The 26031-nt window shown below is 34.5% G+C and overlaps 2 protein-coding genes across 11 annotated transcripts in view; both read right to left on the bottom strand.

The window, feature by feature from the left end:
* Window positions 1–2653: 2653 nt before the first annotated feature.
* Window positions 2654–15453, bottom strand: LOC129574542 (DNA-binding protein D-ETS-4). Of its 2 annotated transcripts, none has more exons than XM_055456632.1 (6): window positions 14810–15453; window positions 6545–6665; window positions 5834–6376; window positions 5560–5720; window positions 5139–5301; window positions 2654–4972 (listed from the first exon to the last, which is right to left on the bottom strand). In XM_055456632.1, the coding sequence occupies exons 2-6, from the start codon at window positions 6663–6665 to the stop codon at window positions 4521–4523; spliced, it is 1440 nt and encodes a 479-aa protein (XP_055312607.1). In that variant the 5' UTR covers window positions 14810–15453; the 3' UTR covers window positions 2654–4520. The 2 variants fall into 2 exon arrangements, with proteins under 2 accessions (XP_055312607.1, XP_055312609.1); XM_055456634.1 differs by lacking the exon at window positions 14810–15453 and adding an exon at window positions 6759–6907.
* A 4588-nt stretch (window positions 15454–20041) lies between these two features.
* LOC129574594 (transcription factor collier) overlaps window positions 20042–26031 on the bottom strand; it is a 38366-nt gene continuing 32376 nt past the window's right edge. For 5 of the 9 annotated variants that reach the window (XR_008688710.1, XR_008688709.1, XR_008688708.1 and 2 more), the window contains 5 exons: window positions 25765–25891; window positions 25445–25589; window positions 25052–25314; window positions 23857–24133; window positions 20042–23414 (listed from right to left, as the gene is read on the bottom strand). Coding sequence is in view for 3 of the 9 variants with exons in the window: in XM_055456793.1 (XP_055312768.1) it covers window positions 23317–23414; window positions 25052–25314; window positions 25445–25589; window positions 25765–25891 (633 nt within the window). In the remaining 6 variants the exon portion in view is untranslated. The remainder of the gene's footprint in view (window positions 23415–23856; window positions 24134–25051; window positions 25315–25444; window positions 25590–25764; window positions 25892–26031) is intronic. The other 4 variants (XM_055456793.1, XM_055456792.1, XM_055456791.1 and 1 more) reach the window with 2 other exon arrangements.

The raw sequence follows: 26031 nt of genomic DNA on the forward strand, positions 1-26031 counted from the left end.
ATTGCTCAAATTTTCAATTTAATTCGAAGAAAAGTGATTTATTGACGCTAAAACGACCTTGAACACGTATGGGAATTATTATAATATTGGATGCTTTCGAAAACTCCAAAATATCATGAAACTTTTATACCATGATTTAAACAATCATAATCCATCGCAAAAGAAAACACGAACCAATCTCTGCCGTCAGGATGTCTAGTAAGTATGTCAATCAATTCATGCATTACCAAATCAAATATTCATTTTTCTTATCCTTCGCGATGGATTTTCGTTTCAATGCAAGTCAATAAATATTTTATCATCAATCAGTCGACGGGAAATTAGTCTTTGGCACCATTTTATACCCCATTCATGTACGTAATGTTTTACTCGGTCTAAGTTACGTGGAATATACGGATACATTATTGTTGACATTTATGAAGCGGTCATTTAAGTCGAATTCTGAAGATAAGTCACTGGGACAAAATTGATTCGCAACCGTTTGGCCAAATTATCGTTTTTGTTGACAAAGTGACACACCACCTGGAATTTTTATACAATCCACCGTTTGGCAAAATAGGCTAAAATAATATAGGTACTATACCTATTTACTCGTTCTCATCGATATAGATTTAACCCTAGAAATCCAAAACGATGTGAACTGCATTTTATGTTTGGCGCCAAAGAGCATTTATTATCGACAATTTGCATACAAAGTCTTGTTGAATTAGTCAACGACCGCAAGTGTGGAATGTAAATGCACGTAAATGCTGCATAATATTAAACGCACCCATTAATTTTTCATTGTTTTCCTATTAAGAATGGATGCGTTTAGTATTATGTGACATGACACTAGTAGTCTCTGGAATTAGTGTTTTGCATGCAATCAATTTGGAACCAAGCGTATGGGATATCGGAACTATTATATGAATGTCCGAGAATGAAAACGCAACTTCTATTCACAACACATATAAGTGAAACAAAAATAAAAAAATTTATTGAAATGAAACAACACAATCGAATTTTTTCAAAGTGTAACAACAAAAAAGATTTTTTTAAAGTGTAACATCGGTATGTTGTTACACTTACTACATACCGATGTTACACTTTGAAAAAATCTTTTTTGTTGTTACACTTTGAAAAAATTCGATTTTGTTGTTTCATTTCAATAAAAATTTTTATTTTTGTTTCACTTATATGTGTTGTGAATAGAAGTTGCGTTTTCATTCTCGGACATTCATATATTCATAGGAAATTTTGATGCACATTTTGGAAAGTGAAACGATGGTAGACATATGGCTTGCAGGTGAGAAAATTGGCAATAATTTATTGCTACTTTTATAAAAATCAAGTCAAATAAAACCTTTTTTTTAGCTTGAACATTGAGCTGAAAAAACTTTTCCGACATTAAAAATACAAGAACTGAAACAAATCACATTTGATGAAAATTCTTATCTGGGTGGTAAATATTAAATTTACCACCCATTTCCATTGGATAGGCTTCATTCTTGTTATTTTGCAGCTTTTAAACCAATTATCTACTAATACTGCACGAATCATAATGTGTATGATGTTATCAAAATTTACTTCTTCCTATTTTTTTTTTAATTAAAGTAAAAACCAGGATTGCAAAAAAATACCTGCTTTCAAAGTATAAAGCAGAGATATGTATTGTAGAGTAATGTGGAGCTATTTAACATTGTCATTGTCATATGCTGAATTTTCTAACTCAGAGGCCAATTGGGCTATTTCACATACATGTACTGCAATCATTGTGCAATAGTAAAACATATCAGAATATTTCGGCTGAGTAACCAGATAATTGATTTCGGATCTTTTGCTAGATATTCATTGGCTAAAAATGATTATTTTAACCATCAAACCGTAAAATGTATTTTCTAACATTGTTCGTAAAATCGGTGCCTGAGTGCCCATAATGCATTTTATATGGAAAATGTCAGTTTTTTCTTAATTTTTTTTTTAAATGTAAATATTTCAGTATTTATTGATCGGAAAAGTATGAAAATTACTTTGAAATATGACCACAAAGAGAATATGACATTAATATAACATCTAACTCCATCTAGAACTCTTTCCAGTAGTTATGTGTTTTGGTGATTAATACTAGTATTACTTAGACTGAATATAGCGGTTTCAACTACTTTCGGGCGAAATTATCTCAAAACTGCAATGAGTTATTTGTTATGCAAACGCTCAAACGGCCACTGTTAATGTGCGCGCAAATACACGCACTCGAGTGTGTTGTAGATTTGTCATCCAGTAGCCATTGCATGTCTGTGGATTACTGAATTAGTCCGCACATTTGATTCATTTGGTCATCACTGGTATTCTTATGTTTTCATGCCTTCTTTCCGACCGAGTCTTCCCAAATCAGGATTATATTGAAGATCATATTTAATATAGTCCAATGATGTAACCAATTTTCAGTAAAAACGCCTTCCTGAACGAAAGGCGTCGTATAGCGTTTTCCGTCAATTTTCAATCCATGATTGTTTAAATCCATATTTTGGCTCCTTGTACCATCATTATTCCTCTGAAATCCTATGAATGTTAAAACGCTTGATTCAAAACTCATTTCGAAACCAAAAATAGATGTATAAGAATAAAGACGGGGTAAATTAGTCGAAGAACCAAAATGAAAACATCAATCAAATTTGTCCAAAAGAACGTTTATTTTATAAATCTTAATCGAAGAATACATAAAGTGACAATGAATTTAACTAATTCTTTGAAATTATGCTCGTTTGTGAATGTGCTGAACAAAAATCGTGTGCAATTAAATTGAGAAATTTTTGTATCAATGTGGCAATCAAATTGGAAATTGAATTGGAATTTCACACGTGAACCCCAGCTGGAATATTCAACATCCACTCGATGTGCATTTGTGTTGAGAATATATCAGACAAGTCACCGTGTTTATTTTCAAAAGACTGAACGAAATATACGACTATAGTTTATAAATTGATTGAAAATATTTGTAAATCCTTATGGTCTAGTATAAATTATTATTGTGTGAAAACCCATTTTTCATGGATGTGTTTGAAATGACAATAACAAACAAAATTCAGATAACTTACAAGTATTAATAAGATATATGATAAACAGAAAAGCACCCAAAACCCACATAATATTCAATATAATATCAAGAAAATTAATATCAGAATAATTAATATGTTGTTGTGCGACATAACATTCACATTTTTTTCTGCACAAATTTAATTGCACTCATTTTTCTACTTCAATTCTTATGCTTACTGAGATACTAACAAAATAAATCCTCTTTCATATTGCACTGCATGGACTTTTCAATAAAATTCGAAAAAACCGCGTTCGAAGCGAACTGAATTGATTTTTTCAAGTGTTTTTTTTCTCGAGTGTGTGTGTGTGTGATTTTGTGTCGCGATGTCACTCAAATCAAGTGTAATGACAACATATAAATCAAGTAATTAAATTTTGGCAAGTAATATCATGAAATTCTCAAAGAAATTTCGAAATTTATCAATATTTTATTTTGATTGCTGAAAATTTTTGTCCGTTGTTTCGCGATATACAAAATCACGCTCAAACACAGCAGGCAATGCGTTTGTCTTTCACTAAACAAAAAAAAATAAATTAAATGGAAAAAAATATATTTACTTAACTAGACCACATTAAATACTAAGCTTTTATGTTCATAGAACGTACTCAATATATCATAGATATATGGGACCAAAATCACCGAACTAGCAAATCGACACCCGATTGGATTGAATAAATACAGAATGATTTGACTGAATCATTTGAAATGAAATCAAATGGTTGTCAAATATTGAGCTTGCGCACACAAATTCTGTTTCGACCACATGAAAACTCAGATACATCGATTGAACATCACAATTGTGATAAAAACCATGAAACTGTCAACGATATACTTTCATGATGACTGGTCGACACGGTGCATCGATTTACTATCGGCAAATATAACGAAATTTCATCTCTCGCTGTCAGCGAAATCGATGTGACCCACGGCATCGAACATGAATTGTTTTCAATCCTTTTTTTATGTTGCGATTCCTGGCACGTTTCGATTCCGCCAGCTATTTACATCTCTTTAGATCGAATTTGTTTTGTGTGTATGTGTTATTTTCATGTCTTGTGAAATGTGTTTTTTTTTCAAATGAGACAAAACGTGAAAGATAAGGCAAGTGAAAAAAGGTGAACCGTCGAAGTTTTTAATACCAAAAAATTCATTCAATGACAATCCAACACACTTTTAACTCCCTTGATGTCGTATGTTTTGAGCAAAGAAATTACCTTCTTTGCACAAACAAAAAGAAAATTACAACAAATTTGCTTCTCACTGTGTGAAGAAAACAAAATAATAAAAAAAAAGTATTTGCTGATCTCTTACATATAAATAGTATGTTTCAACTATTTTATAGAAAAAACCAAAAACAAAAACCAAAACCCAAACCCTAAATCCCACGTACTTAAACGATAAAATGTTTGTTGTTGCTATTGAAACGGATGGACAGCGCACTTTACATGCTGTACGGTACACAGAATTGATACACCAAACGCTGTGAACGTTCCGTTTTTTTCATGATACCTTTTTTGTAGTACTGTCGAATTGAGCGCGAGAGTTTGTCATAGTTCATAGCTGGCCGATTTTTGCGACGTCCCCACAGACGCGCTACACGAACAGAATCTTCAATTTTGAAGACGCCACGGCTTCGGTCCAACCAACGGATGGCAGTGCCATAGGTTTGGGGCGATTGAAGTAATTCTTTTAAAAATTGCCATAAATGAATGTGAGCACTTCCTTGTCGACCAATTTTTTGCGGTGATGACGATCCCGATGACGATTCGGCCGGCGATTTGCTTTGCACTTCGGTGTTTACATTGGGCTTTTGCTCGGTTTCCGTTTCCATTGCTTCCATTGGCAGTGAAACCCAGTCAAATGATGTGTCCGATGACAATTCATTACTTTTATCTGTCGGTTTGAAAAAAAAACGAAATTGGAATAGGTTAGCGAATGTGGCGCTCAAATGAATGTGAAATAACTTTTCGATTTTTCTCTCTTTTTGAAGCAAGAATTAGTCATTTTGCGAAATAATTTCGTGTGTTTAATTGCATTTTTTTCCCTTCAAAATACTCACCGGTTCCAGTTGGGTCATCGATTCCATTACAGTCCAGCGATACATTCCATGGCGACATTTCACTTGGCTGATTCGATGCTGGCTGCATTTCACGAGGTGTTTCCGAGCAACAGCATCGAGATGCTTTCCAAATTTCCAATTGAGCGAATAATGTTGCGCCCGCCTACACATTCACATCATTTTTATTAGTCTTTGATATTTTTCTTTAAGAAATTTTTTTTGTTTTTCTTCTAATTTTCATCATTTTTTCCCTCATTTCTGTTCTTATTGTTTGAAAATTTCTATTCTATTTTTGAATTACTGAAGCTTAAATTCGAAGCCTAAATTTCGAAGTTTAAATTTTGAATGCCTAATTTATCCTAACTTTTTATTTTCATCATCAATCGCTGAAATTCGTTTAAAAAAAAACGTATAAATTTACCTGTGGAATTCGGCTAACAAAATCGATTTCATTTAATCGTGACAATTGTGGTCCATCTTCATCGAAGATATTCTCAATGTCTTGTGTAATTGAAATTTTGAATTGTTTCATTGTGTATTGAAGCCAAGCGCGTACTTGATCACGACTCCATTCTTGTGGATCTACAAATGAAAACGTTAACTTTAAGTACGTACAAAAACCACAGCCAACAGCATCAACGGCAGCAAATAAAAAAAAAATGCCAAAAGAATCAAGTTGATTGATTCGACCATACCTGATGGAATATTTAATGTTAAACAGGTTTGTTCGACGTCTTTGCGAGCTTGTTCCAAGGCCAAAGAGATAACTGGTTCGATATCATCTTGAACGTCCCATTCGTCATCGGCGAACAGTGTTTCCAATGGCAATGGTTTCAGATTGTGTTTTTTCTGGAAGCTTAAATCTTGGAGATGTTCTCGCAGCAGTTGATAGTCTTTTTTCGGTGCATCGAATAGATCGGTTTGTGTGGTGGTGGAAAATATTGGATCCGACATTTTAATATCCATATAATGGCAACCGATGGGCGATGGTGCACCGTTCGAATCGGGCGGTGATGGTGGATATAGGCTATAGCTGGATGGCGATTGCTCTTGTCGAATAATATTGTTGCAATTGTATGTGGAGAGTTCGATCGATGGTGTTGGCGATGGTGGGAATACCAATGGAATATGCTCCTGTGGCATCGATTGAATCAAACAATTTGTATTATCTCGTTGCTGCTGATTTATATTCCACCGTTCAAATACCGTTGTTGGGATGAAATCGGATTGCGCATTCGCTATAAATATACACAACAGAAGAGTGAAAAAGATAAACAAAATGTTGATTTGAATGTTTGTTGTTTTTTTTTTCGATGGTCAAACGCATTGAATGCGTGTTCTTTATTGATGGATCGCATTGTTTTGAAAATGATTTCGCATCACATGATGATGTTTACGTTACTCACCATTGACTAAAGAGTTAAATTCATTGTCCATCGACAGCAAAGACAAATCAAAGTTATCGGCGTAGTCTTCGTACGATGAATCGGCTGTTTCAATCACATTTGGCGTTCCAACTAGTGTCATCTGGAAAAGATAAGTTTGAATTTGCTAATTACTACCGAATGTTTTTTGCGAGTTGTCTGTATGAATTGGTATGTATATACATATCTCCTGAACCTTATTCAATCATCAAACATCTCTAACTAGTTCCATTCCACCGGCCAGAAGAAGCGAAAAAACAAAAACTACGTCAAAATCAATTCCTATCGAAATTAAATTAGTTCAAACTCTGAATTTGTTATTATTGAAATTTATTTATTTTTTATATTCCTAGCATAGGTTGGAATTTTAAATAAAAGCGTAAATGGAATTATAAATTCAGAGTATTACTTAATCGAATTCGATCGGCTCAGTTTGATACACACTTGGACCGAGTAAAAAAAAAGACGCTTATTTCATTTCGAAATGAACAACAGAAGCGCGAACAGTGGAGAAGCAAAGCAACAACAAAGCACTTAGTCATAGCCCATCGTGATGACGTTCATAGCTTTACATGATTTCGTAGTAGGAATTCCCGAGAGCAGCAATTACAATCGTCATCGTTTTTTTTTTGTTGCTTTTTTCCTCTTCGTTCGACGTGTTAACACTCTCAACTCATTCGAATATATCAATATGATAATGTCGATTGAATTACATGCAAATCGCAAATGATTAGTCAGTGTTGCATGTTAGATCTGGGCATGTACGTAGCAGCAGCAGCAGCAGCAGCATATGGCCAATAATGGAATCGTTTTCAACTCATTGTTTTGAATATTGACTCTATCTACGTCACTCGCAGTGTTTAAAAGTGGACTCAAAATTAGCGAACGATTGAGTGCGCGTGAAGCCGTTTTATTCGCTCCCTTCGCAATTGACGGTTATGAGAAAGATATGATCATTAATGGAAAAAAATATATAAATATTTTTTTTTATGATTAATACAACACCGACAAATAATCATGTTGGAATTTCTGAAGGGAAAATTTATGATCCATCACAAGAAGAAAAAAAAAACAGATAGGATCAAACAAAAGATTTGTCATTTTGAGTACGACGACAGCGGCCTGTTTATTTATCGCAATAGGTCGTTTTATCGTCTTTCAAAGGTGCCGTTCGGTTAGTATATGTCGAAAGCTTTGGGTGGGAAGCCTCTAGTGCTCTAAATAATTTTGATGTTTGATTCTGATCCGATACCAGTTTCGTCGAGATAAAGAAGGGACGCATTTCAAGATGATGAGAGATAGAGAGAAGAAACGAAATCTGGTTTAAATTTGGTTCTTCGTTTGATTTATATAATTGCGTCAAGCATAAGAAGAAGTCGAAGCAGAACTAATTGGTGGGAATATCAAATGAATTTGTCGCATATGTTTTGTGGCGGGAGAGGGAGATCTCAAGCGATTGATTACGTCATGAACCAAACCATTTGATTGTTTGTGTGTATGAATGAGTTAAAATGGCAGCCAAATTATAATCGGGTGTTAAAATCAGCTCGATCATCAAGCGACAAAAGAAAAAAAACCGGCTAAAGGCACATATTTGCCTTAAGTGTATCTCACACACCATACGGGCATATCTATTGTGTGTTGTGCCTTTTGTTCTAACCTGAGAAGGTCTTTTTCGGAAATACGACGATTCAACATTTTCGCTTCGCTCGGTGACTTTTTAGTAACATTCCAACACCAATTTTATCCGGTCGTTAATGGAGTTCAGAGCATTTGAATAATTCAAAGAGACACACTCCAAACCAGAAGAATGAAAATTATTAATTATGCTTGTCTATTGACGACACAATAAGAAAGGAATCCCTTTTAAGCAAAACCAACAAAAAAAATCGTCAGCATTTTGCTTTGTCATAAAGTCAAGAATGAGATCCCACACTCATCCATTCAATTCGACTATTCGACGAATTAAATTTTAATTGCTGCTTGTTTACAAGTAGGCTGCTTCTGTGTTCATATTCTTGTTGTTGTTTTTGTTGTTGTATCTGATATCATCGAAGTGTTGTATTGCTTCATTTTATATGACATGCGCACGAGCCTGAATACAAAATCGCTTGTTATTATTAATTTTTTTCCTCTATTCATTTTTCGTTGAAAATGAAATTAGTAAAAATCCAACGGACAATCAATATACCGCTACTTTCGCGATAATTTAGTGGTGGATAGTGTGCAACAAACACAAAGTAACAGCACGCAAATTAGAATTCACTGCGTGACTGAATAAATAATTAGGTAGTTCTACGAAGTTGCATGGCTTTTACCTTATCGACGCCTTATCCCATTGCATTTTACGCAAATTCATGATGCAATTTTTTTCTTCTTATTTTATTCTAGTGTTTTATGCTCGTTGCACATACACACACACACACACTCTCTCTTTCTCTCGCTACTGCAAACAATCAGTCGAGCCTGACAACAAAAGATTTAAATAGCACATTTAAAAAGCGACAAACACCTAGCCTGAATGGGCTGCTGTTATCTGGATAAATCTAATTTTTTGACAGACAGGTTCACACATTGTGAAAAATGGCACCACAAACATGATCATAAATTGATCACGATGACGCGACAACTGAATACCGTACATCATTTGCAATGGCAACTGTAACAAACAACAGTAACTGTAGTAGCAATGAAGTAGAAGAAGAAGAAAAAAAAGTCAGACAGTCGTCTCCTTTCACTGATTCGCGGGATTAAGGAGCGTAAACTAGATTTTATTAATCTCATTTTAGCCTCAATACATTTTTTTTTGAGCAAGTGATTCGCGAAAATTCCACCGTAATCATCGTCCGAAATGATACGTTTTTTAGATTAAGTACACTATATCGTGCAAGTGTTGGCTGCAACTCCGAAACATGTTTGAATTTGCCAGATTAATCCCTTGCGTCGCCACACAATTCGAGATAATTCAATCATTTGGATAGAAATGGTGTCATATCACAGCAAATACAGCAGAATTTGTTATTCTCAATTTGATTATGATATTTTTGCTGGTTTATTGTTTATGAAATCGGTGCGCCGATTTTTTCTTCTCTTTACCATCGTTGTCGACGCTGTCGCTGTTGTTGTTGTTGTTTTTATTCTTTTCCAATTCCATTTATCTCTTCTGTTCATTCGGTTTTCGTTTCGTTTTCAGTAGTTACTTTGAATCGGCCTTTTCGACGATTACTAGTTTATTGCGATACATAAATTTCCATTCGGTTGATTGTTGGCAGTATTGGCGTTGCGCGGCCGCAGCATTCGCCTCGTTCACTTCACAACATTTCGTATTGATTTCATGGAATTCCATTGCAGTTACGAGTCTGCGCGCGCGAGACTGGTTTTAATACATGTTTTTTTTTGTGCTTCGCTTGCTGGCAATGTTGGTATAATAAGAAAGAAGACGGTGAAGCGATTGACGTCAGAGGCGAATAGAAAGTTACTGCTTTTGCAACGTTTGGTATTTACTTATATTACAGCTATACTTAGCTTTTTTTTCTCTTCATTTTATTGTCAGTTTCGCTGCTGTTGCTGCTGTTGCTGTGTTTGGTCTCTTTCTCTCCGTCTCTTGTGCCATGGTGCGTGCGCGTTTGTGTGCGCGCATACACAAAGCCCATGTTCACAACAAAGCAATCGTTTGGCTGCATTCACTGCCGCTTTACAGTGTTTTTTTTTCTCTCTTCTGCGCACACAACCAGACATTTTGTTGCGCACTGAACTAATTGAGTACAACTATGTAAAATCGAATGTTAAATAATTCCATGGAAACCAGCAGCTACTTGGAAAGGAAACAACACTTGATCGAGATCCAGGATTCAATACGGCAGCATGACAATTTGATTTCCTTGTGGAATCAACACACGCACATTCAAATTTCCAGCTTTGGACACCATCATCATCATCATCATCAAATGATCACTATCTACCCACTTTTGATGCACTTTTTCTCCGAAATGAAATGATGTGAATGTGCGAAGTGTATCAAAGCAAAACAACAACCAGCAAATGTTTGTATTGTTGGAATGTCATATAAAACTGACCCAAATCAAGCTGCATTATGATGAAGTGTGTGCACAGAAAAGTAGCAGAAAAAACAACAACAACAACAACATGATGTGACAGAAACATCATTCAATTGCAATTGCAATTGAAACTTTAAAAAAAACACACAACAACCAAATAGCACATAAATATTACAGACTATTATTGAGTCGCTTTTATTTATTAGACACTGGAAGGTGATTATTTGTCGTCAATATCTTTAGCCGCAACCGTCTGTATATGAGACGTAACATTTTGGGATGGAAACCTACTCAATAGAGCCCAGCGTTTTTTTTTTTCTCTTCTGGCGCGTGAGCAAACAAATCAATTTATTCGCAGTAATATGATTAGAGTGTGTCTCATGTGAAATGCGTTTGCTATTCGTAATTTGATTAGTGAAAATTGTGGTGTGCCGAAATGAATTCCACGGAATTGAAGCATAAAAATTGATGTCCCATATGCGATTATTTTAACCTGTAGATGATGATTAAGATTGGAACAGAGAAAGAGAGCGAGCGAGAGAGAGAGGGAGGGGGGGGCAGAGAGAGATATGCAAAAATTCATAGGTTGCTGTCGAAGATGATGGAACCAATGAAAGATCATTTACTTTACATTTCCACCTGCATTAATCATCCACAATGTTTAGATAACCAAATTGGGTTTCTCTGCAACGAGACTCATTTCTGTCCATCTGATTCATTTGTGTTACGTCAAAACAGTCAAAATGCCAATTTTTCTTTCGAAATTTATCTTCAGTTTTCGAAGTCTGCAGTTTTTCTATTCAAAAGCAATAAAAAGTTAGGTTTCCCCGATTGTGAATTTTGCGGTAAATTTTACGCGACACCCGGCAGTCTACGCGAGCACAAAAAGTTAAAACACGCAAATAAAAGAAATTTCGGTACCAACACAGTGGATATGGAAAATATCTCCGTATTCACAAAATTGCACGTATTAAATTCTTTGAAGCCCATTGAAAAGAGTCATGTGCATTCTCTGAGTGTGTTTGTGTTGTGTGAACTGAATAAGCGTGTCTATACTGGGTCTTTGGGTAATGTTTGTTCGCTGAGGTCAGTATTTTATCTCTGTTGCATTTCAGTGCAATGCCAGCTGACACGATTTACTTTTAATTTCATGCGTACGTTTACTCAACAGGGCAATGAAACACATGTGTGTCCCTCACTTGGCAATAGAATGCCGAGCGATAGAGGGAGAGAGAAAGAGAGAGACACACACACACATTTTGATTGTCTTTTCGTTTTTCATTCGATTGCGTTAGATAGCCTGCCATTCAGAGATGCAACGACAAAAACAGCAACAACAAAAACTATACAGTAGAAAATGTAGAGTCGGTCGCATACAATGAATCGTGCTCTCGCGCACCAATCACCTAGCAAAAAAGTTGAATAAAAGAAGATATATCAACGATGAATGTGTTTTGAGAGCGAGAGATCACGACGCGTGAGATCTCACTCGTCGATCAAATGTGTGTATGTATAATAATAAATCGGTTGAGCACTGTGTGTATATTGGCCCGTGCGCTCGCTGCCACTCGCTGCTGAGCGAATGAGTCAATATCCATCATATATATACTCTTGTTAATTTCAATTTCTTGGAATTTTTCGTTGTCTGTCGTACATGTTATCATTAGCTTTACATTTGCTTGTTTGGTATTTCCATCCATTTAAACGTCGTGCGGTTACCTTGAGCCGTTTTTTTTCTCTCTTTCTCTCTCTTCGGTTGTTGTTGTTATTGTTACTCGATGATACACATTTTTGCGCGCGAGCGCGTTAACGCTCTCTCTCTCTCTCTCTCCCTCGCGAGACAGGTATTGAATTGAAGAGCAGAAAAAAAGGGTTCTATATATCGAGAATATTGTTATTTTATTCGCAAACATGAATATTGTTGAATAAATGACATTCAGACTCATTGAGCGGGCAATTAATTTCGATAACTCGACTTTACCTGCTCCCATAGAATTGTGCGCCTTTTTCGGGCGATGACAACAGCAGCAGTGGCAGGCGGAGGATATCGGGCTAACATGTTGTGCAAACAAGCTAAGATTTATAATCCCTCTAAATAAATTTCAAAGAGTGTTTCGCAAAATTTTGGAACGTCGCACGTCATTCGATTCAAATGTTGAATTGATTGCTTCTGTGCTTTTTGGCTCACGTCTCTCTCTCTCTCTCCCTCTCCGTGTGTGTGTGTGTGTGTGTGTGTGTGTCGTAACCAAGTCCAATACCCAATTTCTTTAGTACAATTTTTGATTTCATTAAGTAGCATAAAATTATACAACCATTTGTTGTATCGATGCTCTGTGGTCGACTTTAAATGTTAATGTATCTCACATTTTGCACGTCATTTCATTAACGAGCAACTAGTCTCGTTCTTTTCAGACCGCTATCAGTACACGTGCTAACTTAATATATATATAAATAGATATCGATCGCATTGTCGTGATTTCTTACGAGTCTCCCTCTGAAATTGTGTATGGCCACTCGCGCGCGCACACAACTCTTTAATCACTGGAATGACCACTTCCATTTGCAGAATTTGTGTTTCTAGTCTTTTGTTCTTTTGGCCGTGTTGAGATGTGAGCGAAGAGTAAAAAAAAACACACACACACACAGATTAGCTTTTTTTCGTTCGTTCGAACGTATGCAATATCTTGGAGCGAGATTGTCCATTCTTAAAAACGGGAAAGCCAGGGGGAAAATCATTTTTTTCATCTTTTATATCTGCACGCATCAAGTAATAACTTAGAAATTCAATGGTATGCATGTAATTCCGAAATATCCATTTATATTCAACAATATTCATCGTAAACGACAAATGAATATTACTGAATATACATAGATATGTCAAATTTACGTGTATACGTATGAAAAATAAAAATAATAGTGAATCAAACCTTCAACCGTAAATTTGAACGATTTTGGTAGATAACGCTGAATATTGAAACATTTTTTGACATTACAGTCTAATGAATATTATTAAATGTACATAGATATTTGAGATTTGACGTGCATACCAGTGAATTTGTGCAGATTTTATAGTCAAAAAATGTTCCAACATTCTTCAAAAGTGGTTCAAATTTTCGGTTGAAGGTTTGATTCACTATTATTGTTATTTTATCAGAGTTATTTGCGTTCTGCAAACTCGCCTAAAGCCTCTAGCGGGAAAGAGAGACGGAAACCAGTGACTGGTATAATGGATGTATTGTCGCATTACTACGTGTGTATTGGGGCTTTTAAATGAAATGACAAGAGAAGAAGGAAAAAAAACACACACTCGAAATTTGCGGCCACAACGACTACTGCTGCTGTTTTACGCGTTTCTTTCACGAATGCAATTCAGTTTTTTTTTTGTTCGCTGTTTTCGAAGAACATTTTCAATGAAACGAAACGAAATGAAAAGAAACAATAATGATCTGCATTGAATGGTTGTTTATCAATTCGGGACTGTCTCTATGGAACATGTTCGCTTCAAGTTTTTGTCAAGTAGCGACTTGGGTGAGTGAGAGAGTAAGATAGCCAGAAAGCAAGCGAGCAAGAGATAGTGAAAGACAGCGATAACAAGAGAGCTAGAGAGGAAGACCGAGTGAGAGCAAGGGAGAAAGAGGAAGCGAGAGAAAGAGCAAAGGGAGAGAGAAAAACGATAAATATTATCAATTTTTCCTTTTTGCATATTCGACTAGTTGCGCTTTTTGTTCGCGTTGTTACGAGAGAGAGGGAGAGAGAGACAGAGAGACATCGAGAGAAATTGGAAATATTGAAATTAAACCGCATTGGAAAATATTATTCACCGAAAGAAAGAAAAAAAATTGATGGGTGGCCGAAAATAAAATAACAAACGCTACAACTTTTCATTGTGAAACGAATGATCGAACGACAAAAAAAAACAGATATAAATTTAATCTACACACCAACAAAAGCGACAGTTGAAATTGTTTTTATTTAAATAATAATAATCATCGAATGAAGAAAAAAAATCGCACAATTTGCATAACTCGTTCGAATTTGATGTATTTTTATTTCTGTTTTTGTTGCTTCTCTCTTCGCTTGGTGCCTTTTGTTATTTCTCCGCTTCACAATCGGTGAAGTAAATTAAAAGTGACCTTATAAATTAGTCGGCCAGAATACAAATCTTCAATAGAAAGTAAATACTACTTACGATGGTATGTAATGTGCGCAGGTAAATCAAATCGAAAAAAAATTTTATGCTCCAAACAACTAAAACAACAGTAATCACACAATTTTTTTTCTACAAGCTGCTTTGATATTTGGCTGTCTTTTTGTCGCGTTTAGTTGGGGCGTTGAATTGTGCAGCAAATTTTTTTAGAGAGGAACAACAACAACAACAACCACGAAATAAATAACAATTGATTGTGTTCCACAGATGACGTTGATATGCGTTCTGTTCAAATAAACGTTTTTTTTGTAATTTTTGCTCTATTTCCTTGGTCTGTCTTTTGGATCGGAAAATATTTCAACACGAAAACATCAAATTTCACTTCAATTGGCGGAATTTCACAACTATTGTTCAGATAAATAAATTTTCTTTTTCTGAGGAAAAGAAAACGATCACTTTCATTTAATCACATCACTTTGACCGACATTTTCTTTCTTCTCCTCCCAAATTTCGAGTTGAGAACTGATGGAATTTTAAACGAAAATATTCCTTCAGCAAAAAAAAACTGTTTAGATGAAAATTCAGATGAATAACAAAAATGCTTCAAGTCGAGATTAATGATGCATTTACGAGCAGTCAGTGTATAAACGAACCGATAGACACCACTTTCAACTCATGAATAAAAACACACGTAATAACACCTCGTTGAAAATGTCTATGGATATTTGACATCAACAACGACAAACATGTTTTAAGACCCATACTATTGCACAAAGCATACACGTTACCAGTTAAGAAACGGCACAAGCAGTATACGCGAGCGGTGTATCCGAGCGAGCGCGCAGCAGAGCTAAATAACCCACCACACAACCAACTGTGAAAATATTTGAAATACACAACAACAAAACCGATTATTGTTGCTTTTGTCTTTTATTGATACCGCAACAAGAGAGAATAATAATAAAATGTATAGGTGCATCGACGTGTTCATTCGCGATATATCTTTTCGCTTCGGTCTTGGCTGCTTGTGCCTCGTTCAACACATTCATCAGTGAGCGTTGAAAACGTGGAATGCGCCACATTTGAGAGATGAAAGTTATCACACGTAGCTAGGCTATTACATTCATTGTTTAGCATATGGAAGTTGAATTTAATGCAACCAAAATATTGGAGAAGCGAAACAAACACACACAAGCACATTAAAAATGAACCTGACGCCGATGATCAACCCACAATTGGTTGTTCAAAAACTCAGCGAAAAGTGAAACGTATCAAACAGTCATCTCACTATTTCGCAATGAATTTTTTTTTCCTCCTTTGACCAATTGACTAGGGAAATTTTCGAGTAATAATCCTAATATTCGAACAATTAAAAGAGCATTTACGTCAACTGCGCTGGAGAAATGATTCTTCAATAGAATTACTTAAGTTGTTTTTAAATTTTGTTTATCGCTTCTTATCATAATTGATAAGAGCAGTTGCTAAAATGCATACTGATTTACCGCTAATTATTCATTCAGATGCTTTTAATTGCAGTCTCACTTATTTTCATTCAACAAAATTTATTCCAGTTAATTAGTTTGAAATATGAATAGAATTTGATGATGAAGAATTTTATCACAGAGAAATTATTCGAAATAAAAAACCTGAACAAAAATGCGAATCAAGACAAATCTCTTGTATCTAGTTTGGCCGCTCTGATGGTATTCGGAACAAAAGCAGAGCACCAGAGGACTCTGTCGTTTTTGAAAGTTTTACTGCTTTAAGTCTTCTCGTGCATAATTGGTTAAGCACATTCAATACACGATTAAAATTTTGAACGATATCCGATTTTTATTCATGCAATGGAATTTCCCAACAGAACATGATTAGAGCATGACTAATGTGCACAATTTGATGATGCATAGAAATTGATCACGTTTGCAAATTTGATTGAGAAATCCGTGTTTTGTTTTTTTTTGCTCAGATAAAATCTCTTTTTTTTTGGCAAAATACGGGAAATCCATTAACTTATCCATGAGAAGTGATAATGAATCGTGCTTAGAAAAGGATTGAATTGAAAAATGAACATTAGAAAATTTCGAAAATCATCGAAATATTTCTCTGAACGAAATTACTTCAAAGCTTAACACATAGGCAAAATTGCCTAACAGATGGCGTTCAATATCGAAAAACAAGACTTTCGGACGAATTGAATAACATGGATTATGTTACACGACTAAATCATATTCAAATTAAATCGACTTGGTGGCCTGAATCAATGCACTCAAAGGATAAAGAAAAATAATAATTTGTGTGGCCGAAAATCAATGTGCTGGAAAAATAAACAGGAATAAGTATGCTGAAACACACACAGGGAAAAATGGTTGAAATATTTGGTAAACAATTTTTTTTTGTAAAAATTTAGATATATAAGACAAATTTGTTTTTTTCTTAGACAAAATTAGTATGGAGGAAAATAAATTTTTTCTTAGATATCTCAATTTTGGTTTATTTTTACAAAACAAATGATTTTTTTCTGTTCTTCTCTGCGTAAAAAGATTTATAGAAAGACCAAATTTGATTGCTGTGAAGACTGCTAATTTAATATTCAAACTGATTCTTTATTACAATTTATAAAGCTCTTAAATGTTCAACAGAAAGCGGATTTGATGAAATATTTTAAATTTTCTTCTTTAAAATAATCTCTTCATTGTGCGATTAGGCTCATCAACTTCATCAATATCATCAGACAACCTAGTAAGACGTTTTTTTGCCAGAGCACCCACAAATTCAAGAACTAATAAACTAAATCGAAAATTATTGAACAAATTTCTTTAAACGTAAACACACACTTTGTGTACCAAGTGATATTTATTTGGAAAAATGTTCTGATGAAAGTGAAAACCCTTTGCTCATTACATTTACGCATGTCCATGCGTTAAATTATGTTATGCTGTTTCTATGCACTTTTAGTGTGTTTGTACAGAATGGATTTTAATTTGACGAACTGAATTGGATCAAGTGAAGCTGTAGATCCGTTGATGAAGTACGTTTTGACGCAAGACATGATTCATACCGCATGAAATATTTCCACAAGAGCAACGTAAAAACCGTTGCTAAAGGAAACTTTCTTACGAGCTTTCATTAATATGATCCATCTATTGGTGGGTTTGTTGAAAAAAAAGAAATCAAAAGGATCTGATAAAATTGCATTTTCCGCTTCGTATTTAATCGGATTTGCAATGGAATAGTTTAAGTGCTTGAGAAGAAAAAAAGCATTTATGCCGATATCATTTCAAATAATTTGAAGTGTTTTGTATGAAAGTGCTAGTGAATGTTGTTGTGATATTTTCGAAAAAGTTTCACCTCATGTCAAGATATCGAATTTTTCCAAAGACTTTAATCGCTTATCAATAAGGTGTGTAAAACAAGGCAATATAAAGTGAATTAGTCTTATTATAAACATTACATTGAATTGGTTGCTCGGTTCCAAATGTGTAGTCGATATTTTAGAGAGAAGAATTTTTCTAGAAAAATAAAGCATTCAGATGTATTTTCTATTTTTTTTCTTCTCAAAACACGTATCACCATGGACGTCTGACAAAACAGCACGTTATAAGTAATTCTTGACATACTTTGATTTCCGACTCGAACACATATTTACAAATAAATAACTTACTTTTCTCTCGATCTCACTTTTTATTTAACCATATGTCTGTAATAAGTGAAAATTTACGTTTGTTGCCATATGAACTCCCGAAAAAATTGCTACAAATCGAATAAAAATCATTTTCTTCCGAGTGATCGGTGTGTGTCATTTTATTTAATAGATTTTATTCCTATCATTTGTGACATTTCTTGATATTTCAAAACATTCGTCGACTCAATGATATCGACGTTAGTTTAGTATTATATTTCCACGCAGAGGATGGAGTAGCCTCTCTTTTTTGCCATATGACAATGCTGGGCTAATTGAAGTTGATTAAATTAGAAAAAGTTTTTAACACAAATTCAAACATGTCCAATGATTTTCGTCAGTGTTTTCCTAGTACACAACACATACAAAAGTTCCAAAACGTTGAAAAGTTGAAAAAATGCGAAAATTCTAATATTTTGAACTAACTTAAAAGATGAATTGAAAAACCATAATCACGTCAACTGATTTACTCTCAGTGACTGTGTCTGCAGTCGATATATTACATTTATTCGTCTGACATATTGATGAGGTAAAGAAAAGGCAAAAAAAAAACTATGTGCTTAATCCCCCCGCTCTGGCAGAACATTCAGAATGGCAACTGTGAAATGGCATATGCACATCGGTTGTGAGTGGCAAACGTGCGTTGCTATGCCTAAAACTTGTAGCAATAAGAGTGTTCATACGATGTATACACATACGTTCCCCTGCACTGCGTTGTTAACGAAGTTATAAAACCGCCAGTCAACTGACAATCAAATTTTCGAATTGAATTTGAATTCAAATCTGTGGCCATCTCTCCAACCCCTTTGTGTGTGTCTATGGCGATGCTAATTGCGCCAATGCGATGTGGATTGGAGCAAAATGCAATAATAACCGTACGCCTCTATTCAACGCACATGTGCATATCTGGTAAATGTCGAGTTTATTTACCTTGTTTCACTCATTCGTTCAATTTCGACATTGTAAATGACAACCGAATCACCACACCATACCACACCACACACACACACATGTTACGGTGTGCGTGTGTTTGTTGTCAATGCAAGTCTCGCCTATTCATGCGTTTTTCAAACCATAAGTCCTAATTAATTTTAATTGTGTATACATTGCACAATTGTAATTGAAAATTCATGGACCAATTTGTACGGCATTTCGAAAAGGAAGGTATTTAGGTGTTGCAAATCGATTTCGAAACATCAAGAACGAAAATGACCTTCGACATCGCTACTATGATGATGGAATAAATGAAAGGAACAATTTGTCGACGATTTTTTTTTGCCTTGAAATGTCGATGGTCTCGTTTTATTTAGACTTTTGCTCACGTTTATGCTAGACAATTTTTTTTTTACTTCAGATTGATGTCTTCAATGAACTTTTTGTGACTCTTCACTTGAACTTTTTGATCTTCTTCGCTGTCTAGTGTCCATTCTATTTACAACTTACCTGGTCTTCATTTGATACTTTTCGCTGCACTAAAATCTACCATTTGAATGCGATCATTTACAAGAGAAAAAAAAATGGTTGAACCTGAAAACTGCAAATTTTGAAAAAGAAAATCAACTCAAAAGAACATCGAAAGTCCATCATTAAGTATGTTTTTTTTTTGGTTTTAATCTTAATTTTTATTTCAATCAAAATGTTTAATTGCATAAATTGATTTATTGCGTAATTGCGGATATGGATGAAATCTGAATAAAAAATATCTACTATTAGAAATCTAATTAAGTTTTATTGATTTTGCATTTTCCTTTTTGTGTGTAATGTTTTTTTCTTCTTCTTCATGTTGTTGTTGTTCATTTAAATGACTAAATTTTAAATCACTTTCAATAATTCATTTCTTGAAAAGTTCTATTCGTTGTATTTATCTACTGCATAAATATACAATTGGTATGGTTTTTGTTGTTATTGTGTATCGTAAATCTAGTGAATATTTTTTTTGTTTTGTTTGCGAAAGGGAAATTCATTCAACAAAATCCAATGTGATTTCGTCGTTGCGTGATAATTTTCAAGTTTTTGTTTCAAAATCAAATTTTGGAAATGGATCAAAATCTTTTTCCTTCACAATTGATGGATTGTTTCGGAATAAACCGTGGAGAAATGAGTCGATAGTGATAAAGCTCATTTCTCCGGACTGATTGCGAAAGGTCATTTCTCCAAACTGATTGAGAAACACAGGAAGATAGTCTTGAACCGTTTAAAATGAAATCGCACTTAATCGAAGTGATTGCAAAAGCAGGACTTGAATCCATTACATGCGAAAAAAAGGCAGTTCGAAATTTTTGCACGAAAACATGTCGCTTTTACAACATACTTTTCCATACGTTTTTCAATCCATCATTTACAATGTGTTCGAAAAATCAAACATTTCATATGAATAACCGAACACTTTGTAACTAATAGGTGAAAAAGGGTGACATTTTGACTTTTTCCTGAACAAGATTCCACTTCTTAAAGTTCCTTTTTTTTCGATAAACGAATTCAAGTTTCACTTTTGTATAAAATTCGATAAGTTCAGTCGACCATATGATCATGATTAACCTCTAGATCGGGCATTCATTCTCTGTGGTTCAATTGTGTCAAAAATATTGGACCAAAATATCATCACTTGAATTTGACTCAAAAGTAATACGTATTGATTTGCACACCGCATCAAAAGGAAAACTAGCATTTGTGTTCGTATCAAAAGGTGCTCAAAACGCTTAAACGAAATGATATGTAAAGATGACAGGCTCTTCGAAAAAAACAATATGATGTTTTTAGTTTCGATCAAAACCAATGAGTTGAGAGAGTTTCCCGTTCGATTTAAAATAGTTAATAACTTTGTGGTGCGAATTAACGAATTGTGAAAGTGTTTTGCAAATATATCTAAAAGAAAAGGAAAGAAAAAAGACCATTGCACTTAAAGGATGAGTCACCGGCCACGGTGACACTATGTAATTAGATGAAAAATCATCATTTTTTCTGTTCTGGTCGCGGAGCCACACACGTTTCGAGAATTGAAACCTTGCACGTAGGACGCAACAGAGAAAGAAACGACTTGTGTCAATTATATAATTGTAAATTCAAGTTTTCAAACAGAACATTTATTTCTTCTTTTCTTTCTAAATGACAACTGACACACGGTGATCGATTTCGACATAGCTTGCTTGAAAAACTCGTTAGTTTTATTCGTTTGTACTGTCTATTGAAGTGCATTAATACACAAATTGTTCACATAATTAGTTAATTTTTTTATTTTTTCAATTGTTCTTTTAAAATTGGTTATATCTTCTTTCTTTTTTTTAGTTTCGTGGGAAGGGTAAAATAGTTTTGAAATTGAACAATGAGAGCGAATGGTAGCACAGCTACCGTTTATCTGTAATTCGCGCACCTTTACTTAACTTAACGTTACCGATGTTGTTGTTTTTTATTCTTCTTCTTCTTCTTCTTTTCTGTTACTTTGATAATAATATGTGCCATAATATACTTGACTTTTTTGTTTGTTTTTAAATTTTACTTAAGAGTACAACAATTAAATTACAGTGTTAGTATACTTTCTATAAGATGCTTACAACATTTTAATATTACATGCATTTTTGTTGTCTGTTTTCTTAACAAAAAGTTCATCTCTTTTTTTCCTAGAAAAATGGTTGTGTTTTGAAAGATCAAATTGAGTTTTTTTTTCTTCAAATTTTGAGTACCACAAACATTGATTATCGTTTCCACAGTCTGCATTCATGGCCATTTGACCGGAATATTTCAAATTGCATTCAATATATTCTTTCGGGAACTTTTTTTTGTAGTGTTTCTTGATCAGAAATGTGTTTTTTGCCTCGAAAGTTAAAAAAAAACGTTTTCTCCTTCAGAAATCGCTTTTTTTCATCGAAAACGTTTCTCTTTCTCGTATCGTATCGTATTGTATCTTATCGTAACGCAAAAGTTCTTCATATATATCTTCGCAAATGAAATGTGTTGTTCAAAATTGGTCATCAACACAAACTGTGGACTATTTGTATTGAAGAAAATGCAAAGTTTTTTAATTTTCCTCTCATTAGATATCATTAAAAAGTACACATACATCGAATGACTTAAAAATCAGATCTGTATTCCTTTCACCGACTCAAAAACCCTTCGAACATGTTCAGTTCCGTCAAACAAACAGCGCCGTATACATTTGTTTTATACCAGTTTTAAGAGAAAAACCAGTTTGAAATTGGGCTGCCTTGAATTTGCCGTAAATCACACGTGAACTAGCCTATTCAACGAAATTGACTCAGATCAAACTAGTATTGAAATATGGAAATATACACACAAAAAGTTGATTTTATACACGAAAGTAGTGACAATTGTAAAACGTAATTTAGAAAAAAAAGAAGAAGTTTATTGTGTTTGATTAGTATTGTGATTGAGAAATACGCCTCTCAAATTCATCATTACTTGACGGAACTGACAAATGGTCGAAACAAATAAATAAGAAACAATTGGATGGTGAAGCAATTGATAGAGTACCTCAAAAGATCTTTGAACATTATTCCTGAGGCTTTTCACTGATTCGCTTCGAAATTGCCGGTATGAAATGATTTTCGAATCGGTTAAAGTGTGACAAATGGTTTTACATTTTTAAAATTTTACTAAATATGGTTGTGTATGTGTGAGCGTGTTTTGTTAAGAGTTGTCTCAATACGTAAATTGAATGACGATGTCGAGCCAATGCTTGAACGTGATTCAAGTGTGATTACGATTTATTTGTTCTGTTTTCATCATCGTATAAATCAATTTCGCACTTGAATTCGTCGTGTGTGTGTGTGTGTGTGTGGGTGTCTTTGTATTCAAACCAAAATGCGGCCATATCGTTCTGTGTTTAAACGTATGGCTGAAAGTTTAGTTAATACTATTTCGATGATGTGGCCAACGGACTAGTTGAATAGCCTTGGGAATTACAGGTGGGCAAGGCAAAAGGATTGAAACCACTAACAAGTCCACTAACTCCTGTGTTATTCAAAAAAGAAACGAAAAAAAGCGCATGACAATTAGATGGAGTATGAAATTTGGTTTGTGTGTATGTGTATGTGTGTGTGTCTCGAACAATAACAACAGAAGAAAAAAAAATTGGGAACATGGTGTGAATCGAGAGCAAGCAAACAATAAAGAAAATCTAATTGGGCGAGCATAAAATATAAAATTGCGTTTTTCGTTTTGACATATGACGCTAAAGGTGATCGAAAGAGAGTTTCGACATTGGTTTCATCTCTTTACAATCCTTCCAGCGCCAACATCAAAATGCAACAACAAATTACTCAAATTGAAATCATGAACTCGAAACCAATTGATTGAATATTAAATGAAACAAAACATGTCTTTATAAGGAGATTAAAAAACACAAAAATTCGAAATTAGTTAGAAATTGAAGAAATAAATGATTGTTACTAACATTACTTTTAGAAATGAATGGAAAGCGGTGTGTTGGATGAGTCGAAAGAGTCGCTTGTTGCTTTTGTTTTATTTGTTTTTTGGCTCTGTTTTGTATGTCTGTATATGTGGTATGTATATATATGTCGAACGGCTCTGTCGGGAGTGGTTTCAGATTTAAACAGCGGCTGCTGTTGTAGCAGAAGGATTATGCCAGGTTTGGTGTGTAGATGTGTGAACAGGGACTAAAGCTTGATGCCAAGCTGATGATGTGGTTACTAATGGTGCAAAGGCACTAGCTGAGCGATAAGCGAATAAGATATTGGATTTTATGAATTAGAGCTTTGTTAAATTCGAATCTGTAGTCTAACAAAACATACAACTTCAAAACACAAAAAATTTATCTAATTTGAACTTTAGTATTCAACAAACAATCAACATCTCACTTAGATGTTACATATTTATAACGGATGTGCAATTTTGTCCAACGAATTTTAGCAATGTAAAGAAAAGAGCTCGTTTTCGCTTAAAACTTATCAGTTTTTTTTTTTGAAAATTTTGATAGAAAATCGAGATTTTTCTCGATTTCAAGTTTCAAGATTTCTTTAATTGAAATTCATGTTTTCCACTAGTTGTAATCAATATCATTACTAGTGTATATAGAGCTGAGTTAGACTTTCAGCATTTGGGTGCTTTCGTATTTTGCGCCTGCTGCCACCAGCTGTAATTCAGATTTTCTTCAACTATTCCAATTGAATCACGTTTTCCAATTGAAATTGAAACGGAGCTCTTTCCTTAACATTGTAACAAGTAACAAAAAGGTTGTTAATTCGGATACATTTTATTGGTATTAAAAAAAAAAACTAAACCAAAAAGAACAGAAAGCTTTACCTGAAATGAACTATAAAAAAAAAATTAACGAAAAATGGAAAAAATTCATTAAATTTTGTCCCAGATCCGTTATTCATTGGGATTCAACCAAAATAATACAACAGTGTCTTAAACTAAGGGCTAAATTTCTACGAACTGAACATTGACTCATTTCGGCCACTATTCAATTGGAATTAACAAGTCCTCTTCGTTACAAATGCAATAAAAGCGGATAATCATGCACAACTTTCGATAGAGAGGGCGAGAGATATACATAGTTGGAAAAGAATACGAAGCGAATTTGCTGTTTCAATGAATGGACCAATGTGGAAAAGCGAAATACTTACTCGATGTCGAATTGAACACACTCGATGAGGACGCTGATAAGGTGCCCATATTTGGTGCATATCCATTTCCATTGCCAGCACCATATGAACCGCCTCCGGATGAATGTGGCGTTGATGCACTACTGCAATAGCCACCACGCGGGCTCACACTACTCGTTTGTGTTCGTTGATAATCATCTTCAGTCCACTGTGCATTACTGTCTTGAACACTCACCGCCAATTGGCCGGCATACGAATTGAATGTGCTCGAACTATTTGGTGACCTTTGAACAAACAGTTGACACATATATTTATTGTTTTCGTTCAGATTCAAGTTTAAAAATCAAGCAAAATGACAGATTGATCGTAATGATTGACATATCTATAAACCAGTTGATAAAAGTCAATTCTTACCGTGGCATCGAATAGAGAGCTTCAGCAATGTCGGCAGCACGTTTAAGTAGAATCTCCTTTGGTAGCTTGTCGGGATCGCCTGGATGCCGCGGTACGGACTTTTGTAATCGTTGGAAATTGTAGTCAAGTGTTGGTTCGCTTAAAGCTGCAGAGAGAAATGAAGAGGAACAAATGATTTAGATTTGATATGGGATTTTCTTCAATTTAAACTTTTTTCGAATTTCAGAAAAGAATTTTCACCTAAATTGAGGTCAAAATTATGAATTTTATGAAAAGAAAAAAAATGCTTTGGATGGTTTTTCCCTTCAAAAAATACTTACACACATACACGAATCGGCCGGGTTGTCCCTTACAGAACTGCTTACTTTTGTAGGATAGAGTGACATCAACGACACCCGGAATATGTCTGGGTGGTGTTTGTACTCGAATCGCGTGTGATGTTATCAGCTGAAGGCAAAAACAACAACAAAAATAGCGAATAAACACATCAAGTATGAAAATCGATTGGGTTATTGGATTGACGGCTTTATATGCTGGGTAATATATGAATGTCCGAGAATGAAAACGCAACTTCTATTCACAACACA

The sequence above is a fragment of the Sitodiplosis mosellana genome, unplaced genomic scaffold (assembly GCF_009176505.1).
Source record: "Sitodiplosis mosellana isolate CC-2019 unplaced genomic scaffold, AAFC_SMos_1.0 Smas_scaffold_6165, whole genome shotgun sequence".
NCBI classification, from domain to species: Eukaryota; Metazoa; Arthropoda; class Insecta; order Diptera; family Cecidomyiidae; genus Sitodiplosis; species Sitodiplosis mosellana.